Source organism: Protopterus annectens, chromosome 1.part2 (genome assembly GCF_019279795.1).
Source record: "Protopterus annectens isolate FY-2018-M chromosome 1.part2, PAN1.0, whole genome shotgun sequence".
In the NCBI taxonomy this organism is placed as follows: domain Eukaryota; kingdom Metazoa; phylum Chordata; order Ceratodontiformes; family Protopteridae; genus Protopterus; species Protopterus annectens.
In genome coordinates this window covers 661,448,746-661,467,980 of record NC_056727.1, presented here as the reverse complement: position 1 = coordinate 661,467,980, position 19,235 = coordinate 661,448,746, and the positions used below count along the sequence as shown (strand labels likewise).

The 19,235-nt window shown below is 39.4% G+C and overlaps 1 protein-coding gene across 1 annotated transcript in view; it reads left to right on the top strand.

Moving 5' to 3' along the window:
* LOC122790656 (solute carrier family 22 member 6-B-like) overlaps positions 1-19,235 on the top strand; it is a 496,093-nt gene that overhangs the window by 89,141 nt on the left and 387,717 nt on the right. The window contains exon 3 of the mRNA XM_044058184.1: positions 5,653-5,807. Within this exon, the coding sequence (XP_043914119.1) occupies positions 5,653-5,807 (155 nt within the window). The remainder of the gene's footprint in view (positions 1-5,652; positions 5,808-19,235) is intronic.

Genomic DNA, 19,235 nt, shown 5'->3' with positions numbered 1-19,235 from the left:
GACTTGGTTTTGGTCCTGTCAGGTACAGCAGAGTCAATGCAGTTGTTTAAGTGGTTATACAGGGAATTTGTGTACTCCTCTGCATAGGAGTCATTGTTGGCTGTATTAGCAGGGGGGTTGAAATTTTTCAAACCATCACTTAGTAGGCTATAGTTTGTTTTGGAGAAGTTTCTCATTTTTATTGCTCCTGTGGAGGTGTCAGGTCTGATCATTACTTCAACAAAACAGTGTAATAAACTTCTCTGTGTGGAAGATTTTCAATCCATCTAGTTGATCACTGTATATTAATCAGATCAGACAAGGGTAGCAGAAGTAGCGAACTTAAACTCGTCAAGTCAAAAAAATAATAAAAAACATATAATTTAAAATATTGCATGGAATTACTAAGTGTTCTAAAGTAATCCAAGCTAGGTAGGTAGGCAGTCCGTTTCTAGTCAAAAATCCTTTATTAAGTACACAGACAAGCAATCCAAATAAAACAAAAATAACAGAGTAATAATTTCCTCGCAACTTTCTAACTAAATATATATACTTTTTCTCAGGCAAGAGAGTGCTTTATTGTGCTGTAAAACAGTGTAACTGGTATACATGTTAAATTCACATCCCTTCCTCCATCAGTGTGACATTCGAGCTGGTCCTGCCCTACTTAGTAGCTGTCATAATAACATAACCCTTATGTACTTCAAATAAAATTAATAATGATGTGGTACTTCTTATTTAACCAAATTATCAAGTAGATTATTAAGTCTGTGATTCCTGAGATACACTTTGGATTATTGCAGTATCAAAAATGTTATTGAAGAAAACTGGGTCATTATCACAGGAAACCCTGTTCTGATTAACATCTTAGGTGAAGCCCCATCCTTTGTTTACATGAAGGCCAGGAACATTAGACGTTTTGTTGAATTTAAACCTAGACCATATGAGAGAAACACCAAAAGATGTGAAGCTAATTGTACATTTTGTATATTTATACAACAAGGTGATCGTTTTTATTGCCCTTATTTAAAGAAAATCATTAAGACCAGTGCATGGGGTGACTGTAACACTACAAAAGTAATTTACAGGGCACAGTGCAATGAATGTGATGCATTTTATGTGGGCAGGACTGTAAATAAACTTAAGCATAGGATTTCATGTCATCTGTCAGAAATTCACTCTGCATATTAAAATAATGCAGTAGCCAAACATCTTTCTCTTCATAAAAGACATGCAGGTTTTAAGTTCCAGATCCTGGATCGCATAGACATGAGTGATCTTGAAGGAGACATCCCGAATATTCTAAAGAAACATGAATTCATGTGGCAATTAAAGCTGAACTCTTTTAGGAAGCCTGGACTAAACTACTACTGTTCACTTAAAAGTGCACTGGAACTTAAACAATTGCCACATTGTTTACATGACTAATTGTATTTTATTTTATTCTTCCTGTTGGTTTTAAATACGATGTTAAATACCATGTTACATCAGTTTTAATTTGTGTATATTTTGTATCTATCACCATAATTTGTTTTCTTTTTCTTGTTCTTTTTTCCACTTTATTCAAAATGATGTGTAATAACAATACTAATTATACAATAATATTTTTGCAAATGGTTTGTAGGGTTCTTGTACATAGACCTGAAGAAATCTAGAAGGACGAAAGCGATCTTTGTTAACAATAGGTTATGAAAATAGAATTTGATTTTACACTATATTTTTTTACATGCAAAGTGTGTATCTATATATATTTTTGATTGCCAAATGGTCTAAGATATATCTCCAGCCATGTAGTATATTGTCTTGGATGAAATCTCAGACTCAATAATCTACTTAATAGTTTGGTTAAATAAGAGGTACTACATCATTATTAATTTTATTTGAAATACATAAGGGCTATATTATTATGACAGCTACTAAGTAGGGCAGGACCAGCTTGAATATCACACTGATGGGGGAAGGGATATGAATTTAACATGTATACCGATAACACTTTGTTTTACAGCACAATAAATCACTCCTTTGCCTGATAAAAAAAAAATAAATATATATATATATATATATATATATATATATATATAGTTAGAAGGCTTGTGAGGAAACTATTACTCTATTATTTTTGTTTTACTTGAATCACTTGTCTGTGTACTTAATAAAGGATTTTCGACTGGAAACAGACTGCCTACCCTGCTTGGATTACTTTTGAATACTTAGTAATTCTGTACAATATTTTAAATTTGATATATATATATATATATATATATATATATATATATATATATATTTTTTTTTTTTTTTTTTTTACTTAAGACGAGTTTAAGTTCACTACTTCTGCTACCATTGTCTGATCTGATTAATATACAGTGATTAAGTAGATATATATGGATTGAAAATCTTCCACACAGAGACGTTTCTTACACTGTTTTGCTTTTGGACCCACTATACTTGTTTAGTAGGTGGTTTGAGACTTCGGGGATACCACGGAGATTACTTGTTTTTATCATTACTTTAAACAAGACAGATTTATTGTCTGACCATACTAGGGCGGGCACAACACAGATGGATTTTTTTACATTGGAAGTTTTGTTGTTTTGGTATTGCCTGAGAAAGGCACTATGGGGAGGCAAGCTTCTCTGCCAGTATTTGAAAGCCTAGAGGAGACCAGTGAAGACCATCTCTTCCAAAGCAGCATGGTCTGTCGACGACCATTTCTTCCCAGGCTGACAGATACTGGATCTCCCCGTATTGACACTAGAAGCTAAGCCAATTGTTGAAATCAATCATATTTTGTTTATATTGTGGCATCATCCTGGTTTTAGGTAGAATGCTGCTTAGGGCTAGGGACATACCTGCCTGGGACACATAATCTGAGAGTTCAGTCATGTTTCTTTTCATATAGTCCAGGGAGGTATGTCTCAAGTTACTCACCCCAACAGAGTCATAATGGTAATTGTTGTTGAGTGACTTGAGTGCATGCGTGATTTCATGGATTCTGGTACCTGACAGGCAACCGACCATGATCTTCTCCTTGTCTAGCCTGGTGAGGGGGGACATCTGTGTGTCTCACTATTTCATCCCCTATGAGTGGGGCATTTGGTTTTGAGGTGTTCCGTTTAGAGGCTTATTCACTGAGACACTATTATGTGCATTGTTATGTGCAGTAGATTTTGGTCGTGCTCTAGTGTGTGTGAGTTGTTTGGGTTTGGCAAGTCTTTGGGAAGGCTCTTAGTGAGTACCTCCGCATATGTGGTTTTATGCATCGTAACTTTAACTTGTGTGTGTGTGTGTGTGTGTGTGTGTGTGTGTGTGTGTGTGTGTGTGTGTGTGTGTGTGTGTGGGTGTGTGTGCTGACAATCTGTTTGATGTCTTTTTATTGTTACATGAAATGATTGATTCCAGCTTTATATTATAGTTACATCTCTCACATACTGTATTTCTTTGCTGTAGGAGCAAACGGTTGTCAGTATACTTGAGGCAATTACTACATTGTCTCAGGATGCCCATGTCAATCAGGTTGGTTGGAGAACTGTTGGCAAACTGACTGTTTATTGTAACAGGTTAAACCATACATACTGTTAGGGTTGAGCAAGTTAGATTAGCTTTTGCTCTGGGGTTAACAAAGGGACTTATTCTGTTAAGAAATAAGGATTAAAAAGTGTGACAGGCTGCTCAATGCTCAGCTGAGTTGCCCGCAGTGCACAGTGTGCAGCTGAATTGCCCGCAGTGCAGCAGTTCATAGCTGTGTTGCCTGCAGTGCAGCAGGGAAGCCCGGGAGGGTGCCACTGACTGTTCTCTAGGGCAAAATTTGTATCTAGGCATTTGCATCTACATAGGGCACCACTAACCCCCGTTATGCAGTGAGCAGGTACTCGCAAATGTGAGGCTTAAATGCAAGAGGATTTAAACAGTTTTAACAGAAACTACCAATAGGAAAGCCCCACACAGAGCCTTATTCTGCCATTTCCCAACTCAGATGTGTCTGAGCTACACACTTCTTCCACAAGGGTACAGGGAGGCCCTCAAAATGTAAGATGGCTGGTTTTAGTGCTCAAATGATACCAAACAATCTAGATTCAGCAAGTCTGGCAGAAGTAGCAATGACACAATGTGGGGAATGAAGCAGTCACAACAGCAAAGAAACAGTAAAAATGAAGCAGCTATTCAATAAATTACGGTTCAATATAGACTTAAATTATACTTATTTTTAGAAGATTTCAGTGAATGCCTTGGATTTCTGTTCAGATCCACTCCAGACCTCTGGCTAAGAATGCCATGCTCTGAGCAGCTCTGCTAAACTAAGTGCAAACCCATGCAAATGAGAGGCTTGAATACAACATTTACATCTAACACTTTGTTAGGGTTGTTTTGCTGCCAGTTCATCTTAGGATGCCCTTTACCCACTGTTTTGTAATCATGGAGTTGGTATATATATGTGTGTGTGTACGTGTGTGTGTGTGTGTGTGTGTGTGTGTGTGTGTGTGTATATATATATATATATGTATATATATATATATATATATATATATATATATATATATATATATATATATATATATATATATATATCAGGACGAAAGGGCAAATTCTCGATCCCCACTGTTCAGAATCTCGTACCGACTTAATGCTGGCAAATCACTTTTAATCACTTCTGCTAGTATTAAAAGCAATCAACATTACTAACATTTGATTATATGGAGTGTTTCCATATATATTACACACACGTACACACACACACACACACACACACACACACACACACACACACACACACACACACACACACACACACACACGCTAAACACACACAATATGAGTAGTATGAAAAGTGCAAGGGGAAGCAAAAAGATCATACAGAGGAAAGTGAAACAGGTTGCATGTATACAGTATCATGACAAATACTGGGTAACACTAAATACAGACACCCATTTAGCACATTTATAAGTAATGTATGGAAAATGATCTAAAAAGGAGGTTGTTAAAGATTAAAACACAAGCTGACCAATTACTGACGGACTTGCACAACCAGGGTGTTCCACCAGAAAAAAAACATGTATAAACAGAGAGCATGCATCCCAGTTAATAACATTAAAAATAAAGTATACTTAACTGAATGCTGGAGACATTAGACATTTAGAGGAGGTATCCATGGCTGTCTTGAAAAGGATCATGGAAAACCAGTGCCATTAAGTTAGAGATCAGTTATAAAGACAGTTCATGCATGCATTGTCACTGCTGTGATGATTGTATTATTAGAAAGAATGAGTGAAAACAAAACCAAGGAGCAAGAACTAATTTAAAATTACAAATTGGGGATTTAGTGCACCATAGTCGAGTCATGCTTAATGATTATCTTGTGTTTTCATCAAACGTTAAACAAAATTGACCAGATATTTTACTGTTCAGACTGGAGGTACATATGCAGCAATAAGAAATATTTTACACTGCTTATAGAACTATATGCTAGCAAGGGATGAAACTATGTAGAAGAACATTTTGATTACCTGTTTCAGATTTCAGTTGTATTTATCTACTGTAATTTGCTACTAGGGAAATCTTAGCCAACTATGTGTTGATTCTGCAGATCTGGATAATCCAGACAAAAATAAGAAAAGATTGTTCAGGAAAATAACTACTATCCATCAGACTCTCATTTGTGTTTCTTTTTTTTTCCAGGTACGGACGGCGTGCCATAATCCTTGTTTGCATGCCAATGCAGGCAGTATTTGGACTAATAATAGCCTATGCACCCAACTTTTATGTTTATGTTGTCATGCGCTATCTCTTGGGGGCTGTGATTCAGGGAGCTGCAATTAATGTCTTCACACTCGGTGAGCTCACATATTATGCAGCCCATCTGCTTTGCATGACTTACAGTGCATTTGTTTTAACTTCCATATCTTATAGAGAGCATCCACAAAAGTGCTGCATCTTTTTTTCTAATGCTAAAACTGCAACTAAATAGAGAACAAATAGACAGTGATAGCCTATAAGCATGCCTCAATTGACGAGTGAGTGAGTGTGTCTGTGTGTGTGTGTGTGTGTGTGTGTGTGTGTGTGTGTGTGTGTGTGTGTGTGTGTGTGTGTGTGTGTGTGTGTATCTGCATGTGTTTGTTTTTGTCTGGTTCTATGCCTTCCTGTAAGTTTGTATAGCATTTCAGGAGAAATTGAGTAAATGGTTTTCTCAGGGCCATAGTACTTTTCTGTAGCTATTTATGTATGTATTTATTTATTTTGTTAATTGTTGTAGTAGACTGATCACATAGGAACCCATTTTAGTTGTATTCCAGGAGTACAGTGGAATAAAAGTATGAATAAGTATACATTTTAAGCACGTAGCACAGAATATAGCTTTACATAAGACAAAAAATAGTACTAAACAAGTTTAACAGCTACAACTCAGATGAAGCATTTCTGCTTGCTTTCTGACTGACTGACCTTGGCTTTTAATTGTAGCTTTTCTAAGTGTAGCTTTTACACTATGCTTTAAATCGTGCTTCAGAACTGTTGCTTTGTTTGGTTGAAATGCTCAGTGCTGCATTTCCTTGCTAAATACTGGTATTGGATTGATCAGTTCTAACGGAATTTGACCATGCTATATTATGTGCAACAATGGGGCATGTTGCACAGTATAGTTGCAGCTGGTTTGATTTAAAATGTTTATAATGGTTTATAATGTTATGTAGCACTTATACTCATCCTGATCCCTTACCTAGTTTGCACATTTGCTAATGGTTGTTACTCAAGATGTCACTAAGCGCCATGAAGGTGCAAGATGTGCTGTTTGTTTGTAGGAGCTCCATGTTGTTGTTTATAACATTTTTTGTTGCCTGCAGGTCATTTTCTGATATTGTTGTTGTTATAATAAATAGCTTGCTGTTGCTGCCAGACTAGTTTGCAGCCATTATTAACAGATATTGATCTTTATCTTTCCCTTTGAACTTTATTGATTAATTGATTGATTGTTTGATTGATTGATTGATTGCATTTGTTTACTGGGGAAAGTATGACTGGCAGAAAGCTTTCGCTTTTCATTGGAGGCCCTGGGAGAAGAACTCCAGAAAAAGTTCAGCATTGCATAAAGAAAGAGGTATACCAACAATTTACAAATATACAAATTTCAAAGTTTTGAAAAAAGATACACAAAGAACATAGTATTCAGATGAATACAAGTAACCAGCAAAGGTATACAATAAATTAACAAATGTACAGTATTTAAATAGGGTACCATTAATTAATAGAAGCATCATTTAAAGAGCTATGAAACATATTTGGAAAATAACTTGGTAGAAGGAGAGAGAAAGAGGAAGTGGAAGATTAGTATTAAAAGGTGAGAGAGAATGTTTTAGGACTGGCAGAAGGAAGAAGAGGGAGAGGTAGAAGGAAGAAGAGGGAGAGGTAGAAGGAAGAAGAGGGAGAGGTAGAAGGAAGAAGAGGGAGAGGTAGAAGAAGAGGGAGAGGTAGAAGGAAGAAGAGGGAGAGGTAGAAGGAAGAAGAGGGAGAGGTAGAAGAAGAGGGAGAGGTAGAAGGAAGAAGAGGGAGAGGTGGAAGAAGAGGGAGAGGTAGAAGGAAGAAGAGGGAGAGGTAGAAGAAGAGGGAGAGGTAGAAGGAAGAAGAGGGAGAGGTAGAAGGAAGAAGAGGGAGAGGTAGAAGAAGAGGGAGAGGTAGTAGGAAGAAGAGGGAGAGGTAGAAGGAGGAAGAGGGAGAGGTAGAAGGAAGAAGAGGGAGAGGTAGAAGGAAGACGAGGGAGAGGTAGAAGGAAGATGAGGGAGAGGTAGAAGGAAGAAGAGGGAGAGGTAGAAGAGAATGAGGAGATATTGGCAGGAACTATATTTGGCTGCATCTGTGTGTAGTAACTGAGTCTGACAAATCCTTGCAGCAGGTATTGTATGGCACCTTAGCCTACTGACTCCTAGCAGCATGTGTTTTGTGGCATCTGAGTGAGCTTTTCTTCATTCTACTGATGGCTATTGATTCTTGAAGTAGTCTGTGCAATCCCAGCTGTACTTTTGGTGACACCTGAACCTGCTGATGTTCAGCATAATGATCACTGGTGCAGTAGCCAAAGCAAAATGAGTTAGATCCTGCCAGTTTCTCAAAGCTTTGGGACATCTTCCATGTACCATAACCACTGGGAGGCCTGAGGGGAGCCATATAAAAGGAGTAGTTAGGATGCCAAAAGCTACAGAGCTTACTTGCCTATGAAGTAAGTTTGCACTGTGGGCTTTGTGGAACTGACACTTGGCTAGCATTCTTTTAAGCTGGCAGATAAGTAGCCTTTGGGGGAATAATACCTTTTCCTCACTGTTTTCCTGTAAAAAAAATTAGTTTCTGAAGGAAAATGTGATTTCTTTTGTCTTAGGAATTATTATTTTTTTTATCTCTAACCAACTAGGGCCTCTTCTCTTAACCAGTATCATTTTGTACAACTGTTAGTATTTTGTATGAGATTTAGTGACTTCAAACCTGTTTAAAAGTGCTTTCTTGGTATAACATTGGCTGCTTAGTGCAATTACTTTATGAAAAAATTTCTGCCAGATGGGTTACTGATGTTTGCTGCTTCCACTACTTGATGCTCAGAATTCTTTTTTGGCTTAAACATGGAACACTCTCCCATCTACATGATTCTCTGCTCTCCCACTTGCAAGAAGAAAAAGTTAAGTAATGAGCTGGAAGTAGTGTTGGCTCCCTCAGTGCCTCAGCAATGGGCAGGTGACTTCACAGTGGACAAAGCCAGACTTTTGGACCATCATACTGTCTTCCCAGTCCCTCTGATATGGCAATCAGTCCAGCAGCTATGGAGTGTTTCATCACTGTTCTCTAAAGCTGTTAGCTTAGGATCTATATTAGATCATCGAAGTGTTAATACTTCGAATGGTCTAATATCAAACCGAAAACCGCGAACGCTGAAAATAGCGAAGCTGCAGATAACCACATTTTTACCTAGGGAAAGAATTTGGTTGTCCGTTTCTGTCATTTCACTATTTTCAGCACAGTGGTGGAAAGTTACAGGTTCAGTTCAGGTAAATGTGCGATTGTGTGGACGTTAGGGTTAGGGCGGGGTATGTGAGTTAGGGTTAGGGCGCGGGTGAGGTGAGTGTGTGATAGTGATAGACTTTAGGGTTAGGGCAGGGTATGTGAGTTAGGGTTAGGGTGCGGGTGAGGTGAGTGTGCGATAGTAATAGACTTTAGGGTTAGGGCGGGATATGTGAGTTAGGGTTTGGGCGCGGGTGAGGTGAGTGTGCGATAGTGACGGACCTTAGGGTTAGGGTTTGGGTTAAGGATAGTAGATAGATAGTACTGTATGTACAGTTTAGTGTAGGGTTAGATGTAGGATGTTAAGTGTATGTCTGTGGGTGGCTGTTTTTTTTGGTGTGCTTGTGTTGTGTGTGTGTTTCTTGGACCAGTGAATTTTTTCCCAGGGAAAAAATTTGCTGTTATGAGCTTTCGATGTTTGTAGATTTCATGGTTAGAAGTTCAAGGTTGTTGTATTCGATGATGAGCTGCTTTGTTGAACTGATATAGACCCATTAGCTTATCCTCACCAGGAAAAGGGGAACCACTCTTGTTGGAATTTTGAGAGGGAGTGGTTCCAGATGGACTGCAAAGTTGAGTTAGAGAGCCTGACCCTTTATGTAATGTGCATAGATTCAGTTGGTCTGATTCCTGGGATTTTCCTAAGAAGCTGGAAAAATTCTATGAATATTGCTCCTTTTGCACCCTTATACTTGGACAAGGAAGATCTATTGGAACTTAAAGTGTTGTTGTCTGCTTTCAGCATGTAAAATTATCCTTTTTCTTTTCCTTCTGATAGAAAAAAGAAAGAGTTTCCCTCCATTTCTGAGTTTAATCCTTGACAGATGGAGGAGGAGAAGGGGAAAATATGCTGAATCTGATTATTTTTCTGTCCCAGAACATTCTGACTCTGAGAAAAGTGTCTCTTCATATTTCCTACCAAAATCCTTTTCCTTTTCTCAGACTGTTACTAAAATGAAATAATTATTTCCATGAGAACAGACTGAAATTCCTTCCAGTCAGAGGAAATTTCATGATTTTTTTACAACAGGATTTGCCCCAGTCATTAGCTGTTTTAAAGATTTTAGTGGCTTTAGAGGATGTTTTCTTAACAGCTGGCAGTATGCCTGACACTCAAGCACCTACATCCAAATATTCTAACAAACCAATTAAAGTCCCTCTAACTCACAAATATTTGATGACTAATCCTAAAGCAGATCCTGTTGTAATTTCTGACTATAACTCATTTTTTGCTAAACTATTTGCAAAGACTTAATCCTATTAATTTTGACAAGGATGGGAAAGCCTTTGAGAAATGTAAAAAAATGTGTATTCCTCCTCGACCTCGGCTTTTATTGTTTTAAACTACCAAGTTCATCTTCTTATGTTTTTGGTGGTTAAATTTGAAAATATGAAGATCTTATCCTCCGATTTGCCTGCTTCTGATTTCAAAACCTCTTTAAATTCTGTCATTAGGTCTGCTTCCACCAAGTTACCAAAAGTGCTCTTATGATGCTGCTAATGCTCCTTCTAGGGCTGCAGCCTGTAGTCCTGTTATGCGATTTGTTTGGTTGCACTCTCAAAATCTGCCTGAACATGTAAATTACAAACTTCATAACTGTCCTCTTGAAAAGATGTTTTTTTAGGCTCTTCTGCTGCTGAAGTGCTCATAAAGTTTGATGAGACAGGGAAAAGAGTTTCAGTGGGGTTCTTAATTTCTTTAGGCACTCGTTGCCAGTTTTAAGAACATTCCCTTCAATTACAGGCCCTTTGTTAAAAAAAAAAAAACGGACAACCTCAGCAGAGAAAAAAAAAGAACTTCAATAGACAATGACAGGGAAACTCAATCCAGAAAGGAGAGCTTCCTAGAGTCAGCAGCAGCCCAAAAAGTTTGAATGACTGTATACCACTTATTTTTCTTCCTACCCCCTCCCACCCTGGCAGTCCTTTAAATTTGTCCACCTGTGTACACCTTCAGTCTCCTGAGTGGAATCATATAATCTCAGGCAGCTGGGTTATGACAGTAATCTAACTAGGGTACAAATGGCAGTGGGAATCCCTTGTTCCTTTCCATGGGACCTCCCCCTCATCCACCAAACCAATCTGCATTGATTCCCCCCAGTTTTATATGTTGTTGTCCAAAGGAGTCATACAAGGTGTGCATCCAGAACAGAAAGAGAAAGGTTTTTACTCTTAAATCTCTCTAGTTTCAAAGAAAGATGAGAAGTGGAGACAAGTGCTAGAACTTTCTTTTCTCAGCCTATATGTAAAGATATCAGCTTTCAATCTCATTACCCCTTTTCACTTCTCTTAGCTACATGGTAACTCTTTACCTGAAGGTTGCCTATCACCATATCCCAATGCACAAGCAATTCAGGCATTTTTTTAAGATTCTCTGCACTTGGATCTTACTATCAGTTCTCTATTTTACTCTTTGGGTTTTCTACCACTCCAAGTGTATTTTCAAAGTGTCTGACACCAGTAATTGTACATGCAGACTTCAAATATATTTTCATATTTGGATGATCATATATATATGCAGAGTCTTCTACCAACTGTGAGTCATTGAATTTTTGTTAGGAACCTTCTCCTCAGTTTGGGGTTTCAACTAAATTTGCCAAAATCCTCTCTTGTCCCTTCCCAGAAAGTAATGTTTTTGGGAAGCCTCCTAGACACATCCACAGGAAGAGTCTTTCCTCCTCAGTGCAAAGCAGATCTGAGCAGAGAAATATTTCTGAACTTTTACAGACTGTAGCTTTATTTATTTTATTTATTTATTTATTGACATTTGTTAACCGGGTTCGTCCAGCTGGGCTTGTGGTCCATTTTCAGTGGAGACCCAAGGAGAAAAGCTCCAAAAAAAACCCCACAAACAGTTTACAGAGAATCAAACATTTGAGTCAGAAATATTGTCAAGATCAGTTATATAAGAATGTTAGAGAGACAAAGCAGAAATGCAAACACGTGATATATGCATATCAATATTTTTACAGACAGAAAAATTTATTTACATATTTACAAAAAGAGTTAAGTCCAACAGTATTGATTGTAGAGTTTAATAAGTATCCACAATAGTGGAGAACTTAGCTGTATGTGGAGGGACTGAAAAGGTATATAGTAGGGTTGTGGGGAGCTTAAGTAGGGGCTTGACAAGGAAATATTTTGGAGATGAGTAGATGACGTTTGAGGTTTTCTTTAAAGTGGGATGGGTGAATGATGGAACAGATATCTCTCTGGAGTTTGTTCCAGACTTGGGAGATGGAGTGTTTATATAGGAGTTTGCCAACTATTTTTTTGGGTTGGTAGATTTGTAGTAGTTGCTGATTAGAGGCATGGAGAGTCCACAGAGGAGTGTAGATTGAGATGAAAGAAGAGAGAGCAGGGCAGGATGAAGGTTTGTAAAGCTTCCACCTGAGAATCTCTCCAGTTATTAGAATTCAAGGCTGCTATGATCATCATGATTCCATTAGCAAGACTTCACATAAGGGAAATCAGTGGTTTCCCTGATCAGTGTGGTCACAGTACCACCCACTAAATTTTTAAATTACAGTGCTATTTATGTGTGTCTTGGATATTGGCTACAAGGCATTTGGACCTGATTGGGAAATAAGCGATGAGATGTGTATGTGAAGCTAGTGTATACCCATTCTCAAGTAATTGATTTAGTAATTTATTATCTGAGCTGTTGGGTGAAAATATTCCATTGAACCAATGGAAATGGGTTCTACAGTTACCTAGATATGCCACAAATTCCCAGTGATAAAAAATATTTGCTTGAGAATGTTTATTTAATTATTTTTACATCCCAGGGAAGTTACAGATGATGTTATTTTTAGCACCGCAGCCTTGTTGTAGGTGTTTATGATATGACAATAATTGTTGGATCCATTATAATCTGTGCATGTCCTACAATAGATGACTTTATAGAACAAATTACTATGTTGCTAAACTGAGTGATGTGGAGGAAATTAATTTTACACCAGGCCTGCTCCTCTTAAGAATAAAGAGGGAATTATGTGAGCAAGCAATCAACCATTAAATGTTCTTTGTAGTGAAGTTATTGACTAGAAAAGAAATAAGTAGGAAATAGAAACTACCACAGTCACTCACAGAAATGAAGGAGTTGAGTTGGGGAGGATGAAGGGAAAGATCTAGGAGGGAGTAGATTTTATGTCCAGAAATTGTTCTCCTGGTTTCAATTGGTTCAAGAGACTGCGGGGAGCAAAGAGACAGAGAAGTGAATATTAGAATAATTAGATAGTAAGCACTGAGTTGCAGATGTACTTAGCCCAGTGAAAGTAGAAATACTATTATAGCTGGAAGATAAAGATTTTGATTTATTAGACTGTATTATATGTTGCAATGTTTCTTTTTTTTTTTTTTTTGTTTGTTGGTTCTAGGTTTGGCACTGTTTATAAAAAAGTTTGATAGTTAAAAGATAAAAATAAATAAAATATAAAAGGACATGTAAAACTAAAGAAAATACAGAGGTTAAAGCTGTGATAGAAATGATAGAGGAAATAAGAAAGATGGACTTGAAAAGGATGTTTATTACAGGCAAAGATAAAGGGCATTGAAAACTCATATAATGGTAGAGTATAGCAATAACTGATGATGTGGGTGTGGTGTATTGAAGATTTACCCACAGTTGGTGTGGTTTAATCAAGAGGGCGAAGCCCGAGTGATTAAACAAAGCCAACCATGGGTAAATCTTCAATATACCATAGCCAGGAGATGGTTATTGCTATTATACAATGACATTATTTAAGGAAAAATTTACTTACTTTTCTTAAATAATGTCTTTGTATAATGGTGCAGTGGTGTTCTTCCTCAATGTTTCCCCGATTCCATTGCTTTGTTGATGTACTTTGCATGCATATGGGACTTCCATTCCCATGTTTACACAGTACATCAGTCCTTTCGAAAGCAAACAATGGTCATAGGAAGATCTCTGTTGCTTATTTGTTTAGTGATTTTTTTGGAAAAGAAAAGAAAGCCGTAACCTCCAAACAATTTAGATGTATGTGAGAGACAGGAAAAATGCAAGAAAAATCAGATATGTTTCTTTAGTTTTGCAAAATATACCTGATTTTTCTTGTATTTTCTCTGCTCTCATAAGTACTTCTCCACCTCTTATTTTTTGAGAAGAATTTTGCGGTGTAAATATTAGCTCTAGATGATCTGTCATAGTGACACCCCGGCCCCATGTGCAAATATAGGAAAAGGGGTTGAGGCTGGATAGATTACTTCACTCCTCAGTGATTTGTTGGAAAACCACAAATGTATTTGGTAGTTGGGAACTGTTCTGTCTCCCTGCTCGGACGCCCGGACGCCTCATCGCAAGGAACCCCCCCCTATATTACACCGCGTGGCTCTCCGGTTCTTGGCATCGACGGTGCGAATGCACAGACCCTGAACTTCCCATCTTCTTACACTGAAAAGGACTCTAGGGTTAAGGAAATACCCAAAATTTCAGTGTATCTAACCAGGGTAACGTCTAGCAGGCAGGAAAATAAACAGGACCTCAAATCTACTGGCAACCAAACACTAGCCTGCCAAATCTCCAGGTCCTTGCATCTAAGAAAGTCCTATCCTGCACCCGACCCTCAGACTTGCATCTGGCTGCCTCTAAGGCCCTGCAAACTCTGGGCAGGTATTCTACTGAACGTGGAACCCCCCCCTCTATATTACACCTCGTGGCTCTCCGGTTCTTGGCATCGACGGTGCGAATGCACAGACCCTGAACTTCCCATCTTCTTACACTGAAAAGGACTCTAGGGTTAAGGAAATACCCAAAATTTCAGTGTATCTAACCAGGATAACGTCTAGCAGGCAGGAAAATAAACAGGACCTCAAATCTACTGGCAACCAAACACTAGCCTGCCAAATCTCCAGGTCCTTGCATCTAAGAAAGTCCTATCCTGCACCCGACCCTCAGACTTGCATCTGGCTGCCTCTAAGGCCCTGCAAACTCTGGGCAGGTATTCTACTGAACGTGGTATAGCTGGCTAAAACTACTGCTTATGTTAAAATTTTCTATGTGTAGCGTGAATGACTATGCAGTCCTAAGATAACGACGCCTATGGGTTACACATGCAGACGCTGATACTGGCGTTCCTTGACTAATCCTAAGAAACTGGCTGTACTTGCTTGCTTCCACCGTTTTAACAGAGCAAAGTAGCTAACACCAATGTATTTTGCCTAAGCAACATCTGTTTTTCAAGCTTAAAGTGAAGTTTATTGTAGAAGGTACTGCAAACTGATTTCTATACCTCTCCCCTACTGCCTACCTCTATCTAACTCTAGAGACAACAACCTGCTGCATAACACAGTCTAGCGACTGCATGTAACGTGTCTTTTAAAAGTGTATCTCTCCTTTCTCTCATTCCAGGAACCCCCCCCTCTATATTACACCACGTGGCTCTCCGGTTCTTGGCATCGACGGTACGAATGCACAGACCCTGAACTTCCCATCTTCTTACACTGAAAAGGACTCTAGGGTTAAGGAAATACCCAAAATTTCAGTGTATCTAACCAGGATAACGTCTAGCAGGCAGGAAAATAAACAGGACCTCAAATCTACTGGCAACCAAACACTAGCCTGCCAAATCTCCAGGTCCTTGCATCTAAGAAAGTCCTATCCTGCACCCGACCCTCAGACTTGCATCTGGCTGCCTCTAAGGCCCTGCAAACTCTGGGCAGGTATTCTACTGAACGTGGTATAGCTGGCTAAAACTACTGCTTATGTTAAAATTTTCTATGTGTAGCGTGAATGACTATGCAGTCCTAAGATAACGACGCCTATGGGTTACACATGCAGACGCTGATACTGGCGTTCCTTGACTAATCCTAAGAAACTGGCTGTACTTGCTTGCTTCCACCGTTTTAACAGAGCAAAGTAGCTAACACCAATGTATTTTGCCTAAGCAACATCTGTTTTTCAAGCTTAAAGTGAAGTTTATTGTAGAAGGTACTGCAAACTGATTTCTATACCTCTCCCCTACTGCCTACCTCTATCTAACTCTAGAGACAACAACCTGCTGCATAACACAGTCTAGCGACTGCATGTAACGTGTCTTTTAAAAGTGTATCTCTCCTTTCTCTCATTCCAGGAACCCCCCCCTCTATATTACACCACGTGGCTCTCCGGTTCTTGGCATCGACGGTACGAATGCACAGACCCTGAACTTCCCATCTTCTTACACTGAAAAGGACTCTAGGGTTAAGGAAATACCCAAAATTTCAGTGTATCTAACCAGGATAACGTCTAGCAGGCAGGAAAATAAACAGGACCTCAAATCTACTGGCAACCAAACACTAGCCTGCCAAATCTCCAGGTCCTTGCATCTAAGAAAGTCCTATCCTGCACCCGACCCTCAGACTTGCATCTGGCTGCCCCTAAGGCCCTGCAAACTCTGGGCAGGTATTCTACTGAACGTGGTATAGCTGGCTAAAACTACTGCTTATGTTAAAATTTTCTATGTGTAGCGTGAATGACTATGCAGTCCTAAGATAACGACGCCTATGGGTTACACATGCAGACGCTGATACTGGCTCCTTGACTAATCCTAAGAAACTGGCTGTACTTGCTTGCTTCCACCGTTTTAACAGAGCAAAGTAGCTAACACCAATGTATTTTGCCTAAGCAACATCTGTTTTTCAAGCTTAAAGTGAAGTTTATTGTAGAAGGTACTGCAAACTGATTTCTATACCTCTCCCTACTGCCTACCTCTATCTAACTCTAGAGACAACAACCTGCTGCATAACACAGTCTAGCGACTGCATGTAACGTGTCTTTTAAAAGTGTATCTCTCCTTTCTCTCATTCCAGGTACCCCTCTATATTACACTACGTGGCTCTCCGGTTCTTGGCATCGACGGTGCGAATGCACAGACCCTGAACTTCCCATCTTCTTACACTGAAAAGGACTCTAGGGTTAAGGAAATACCCAAAATTTCAGTGTATCTAACCAGGATAACGTCTAGCAGGCAGGAAAATAAACAGGACCTCAAATCTACTGGCAACCAAACACTAGCCTGCCAAATCTCCAGGTCCTTGCATCTAAGAAAGTCCTATCCTGCACCCGACCCTCAGACTTGCATCTGGCTGCCTCTAAGGCCCTGCAAACTCTGGGCAGGTATTCTACTGAACGTGGTATAGCTGGCTAAAACTACTGCTTATGTTAAAATTTTCTATGTGTAGCGTGAATGACTATGCAGTCCTAAGATAACGACGCCTATGGGTTACACATGCAGACGCTGATACTGGCTCCTTGACTAATCCTAAGAAACTGGCTGTACTTGCTTGCTTCCACCGTTTTAACAGAGCAAAGTAGCTAACACCAATGTATTTTGCCTAAGCAACATCTGTTTTTCAAGCTTAAAGTGAAGTTTATTGTAGAAGGTACTGCAAACTGATTTCTATACCTCTCCCCTACTGCCTACCTCTATCTAACTCTAGAGACAACAACCTGCTGCATAACACAGTCTAGCGACTGCATGTAACGTGTCTTTTAAAAGTGTATCTCTCCTTTCTCTCATTCCAGGAACCCCCCCCCTCTATATTACACCGCGTGGCTCTCCGGTTCTTGGCATCGACGGTGCGAATGCACAGACCCTGAACTTCCCATCTTCTTACACTGAAAAGGACTCTAGGGTTAAGGAAATACCCAAAATTTCAGTGTATCTAACCAGGATAATGTCTAGCAGGCAGGAAAATAAACAGGACCTCAAATCTACTGGCAACCAAACACTAGCCTGCCAAATCTCCAGGTCCTTGCATCTAAGAAAGTCCTATCCTGCACCCGACCCTCAGACTTGCATCTGGCTGCCTCTAAGGCCCTGCAAACTCTGGGCAGGTATTTCCCCGCTCCGCTTCGCTCGGGCTCGCTTCGCGCCCCACCCTGCCCCCATATCCCACCCGCCCCCACTACCCCTAAATTTATAGTGATATCTAGCCCTTCCCACCCTCTCTTCCTCCCACCACGGCTGTCCTCCAATTTACAACTCCTCCCCCCTCACTCCTAGACAACTCCCAAAAAAATTTAGAAACACCTCCTATCACCCCATCCCACAAACCACCTCTCTTTCACCGTCATGGTCAAAACTATGTATTCTTTCATCTTCTCACTAACTTTACTTCTTCTTATCCCGTACCTTTTAACAAGATATGAACAACAATCACTCTTAGAAATCTCCTTTCCCAAGGCTCACACTACCCCACACACTCACTTTTCCCCAAACACTATAGCATCCACTCTCCACCCTGCAAAAACACAAGGTCTCTTTAAAACTCATCTAACCCTTCACTACCCTAGCCCAACCAAAAATAAATCCCACCTCAAATTACTGTGCAAACTCCAGAGATTCCTAGAGCACCTAAAACTCTGTATAACCCAGCATGGTGACATTCACCCGAATCCAGGCCCTACCACCAATCGAGATGTTGTCACCCCAACAGTACCCCAAATACCTACTAACTCCCTCCTCATCTTTCACCTCAACTTGAGAAGTATAAACAACAAAATACATAGCCTACATGCTATGATAGCTACACACTCCCCAGACATCATGTGCTTATCAGAAACATGGCTCAAACCTGCCACAAAGGATGAAGAAATTCTTCCACCTGGCTATAATATCTTAAGGAGGGATCGAACATCCAAAAGAGGTGGAGGAATAGCTGTCATGTTTAAGAACATGTTCAACATCATTATGAACCCATTGCATCCTCCCCAGGTCTCTAACATAGAACTTATTTCACTATAGATTTGTATTAACACCCAAAAATGTATCAATCTTGTAGTAATCTATATTCCGCCAGGGAAGAACCATGAAAACCTAGAGCAAACTTTAAGTTGGTTAGCAACTAACTGCCCTCAAGAAACCATAGTTCTAGGGGACTTCAATATTGACTGGTCCCACTGCTCCGCCAAGTCAAATCCCTATCTAATCAACCTACATGGCTTCTCCCAAAATATTACATCTCCCACTAGAATTGTTAATACTCAGCAAAGAGAGCACGATTGACTGGATTCTCACTAATAAAGATCCAATCAACTATACCACTGGTACCCTCCCTAACGACCTTAGCGACCACCTTGTCACTTACATTTTAAAACACAAACTTTCTTGCACCAACCCACCCTTATACAAACTTGTTAGAAATAAGAAAAACTTCAACCCAGAACTATTCCTTGCGGAACTAAAATCCTGCAATTGGTCTATCCTAAATACTCTTCCCCT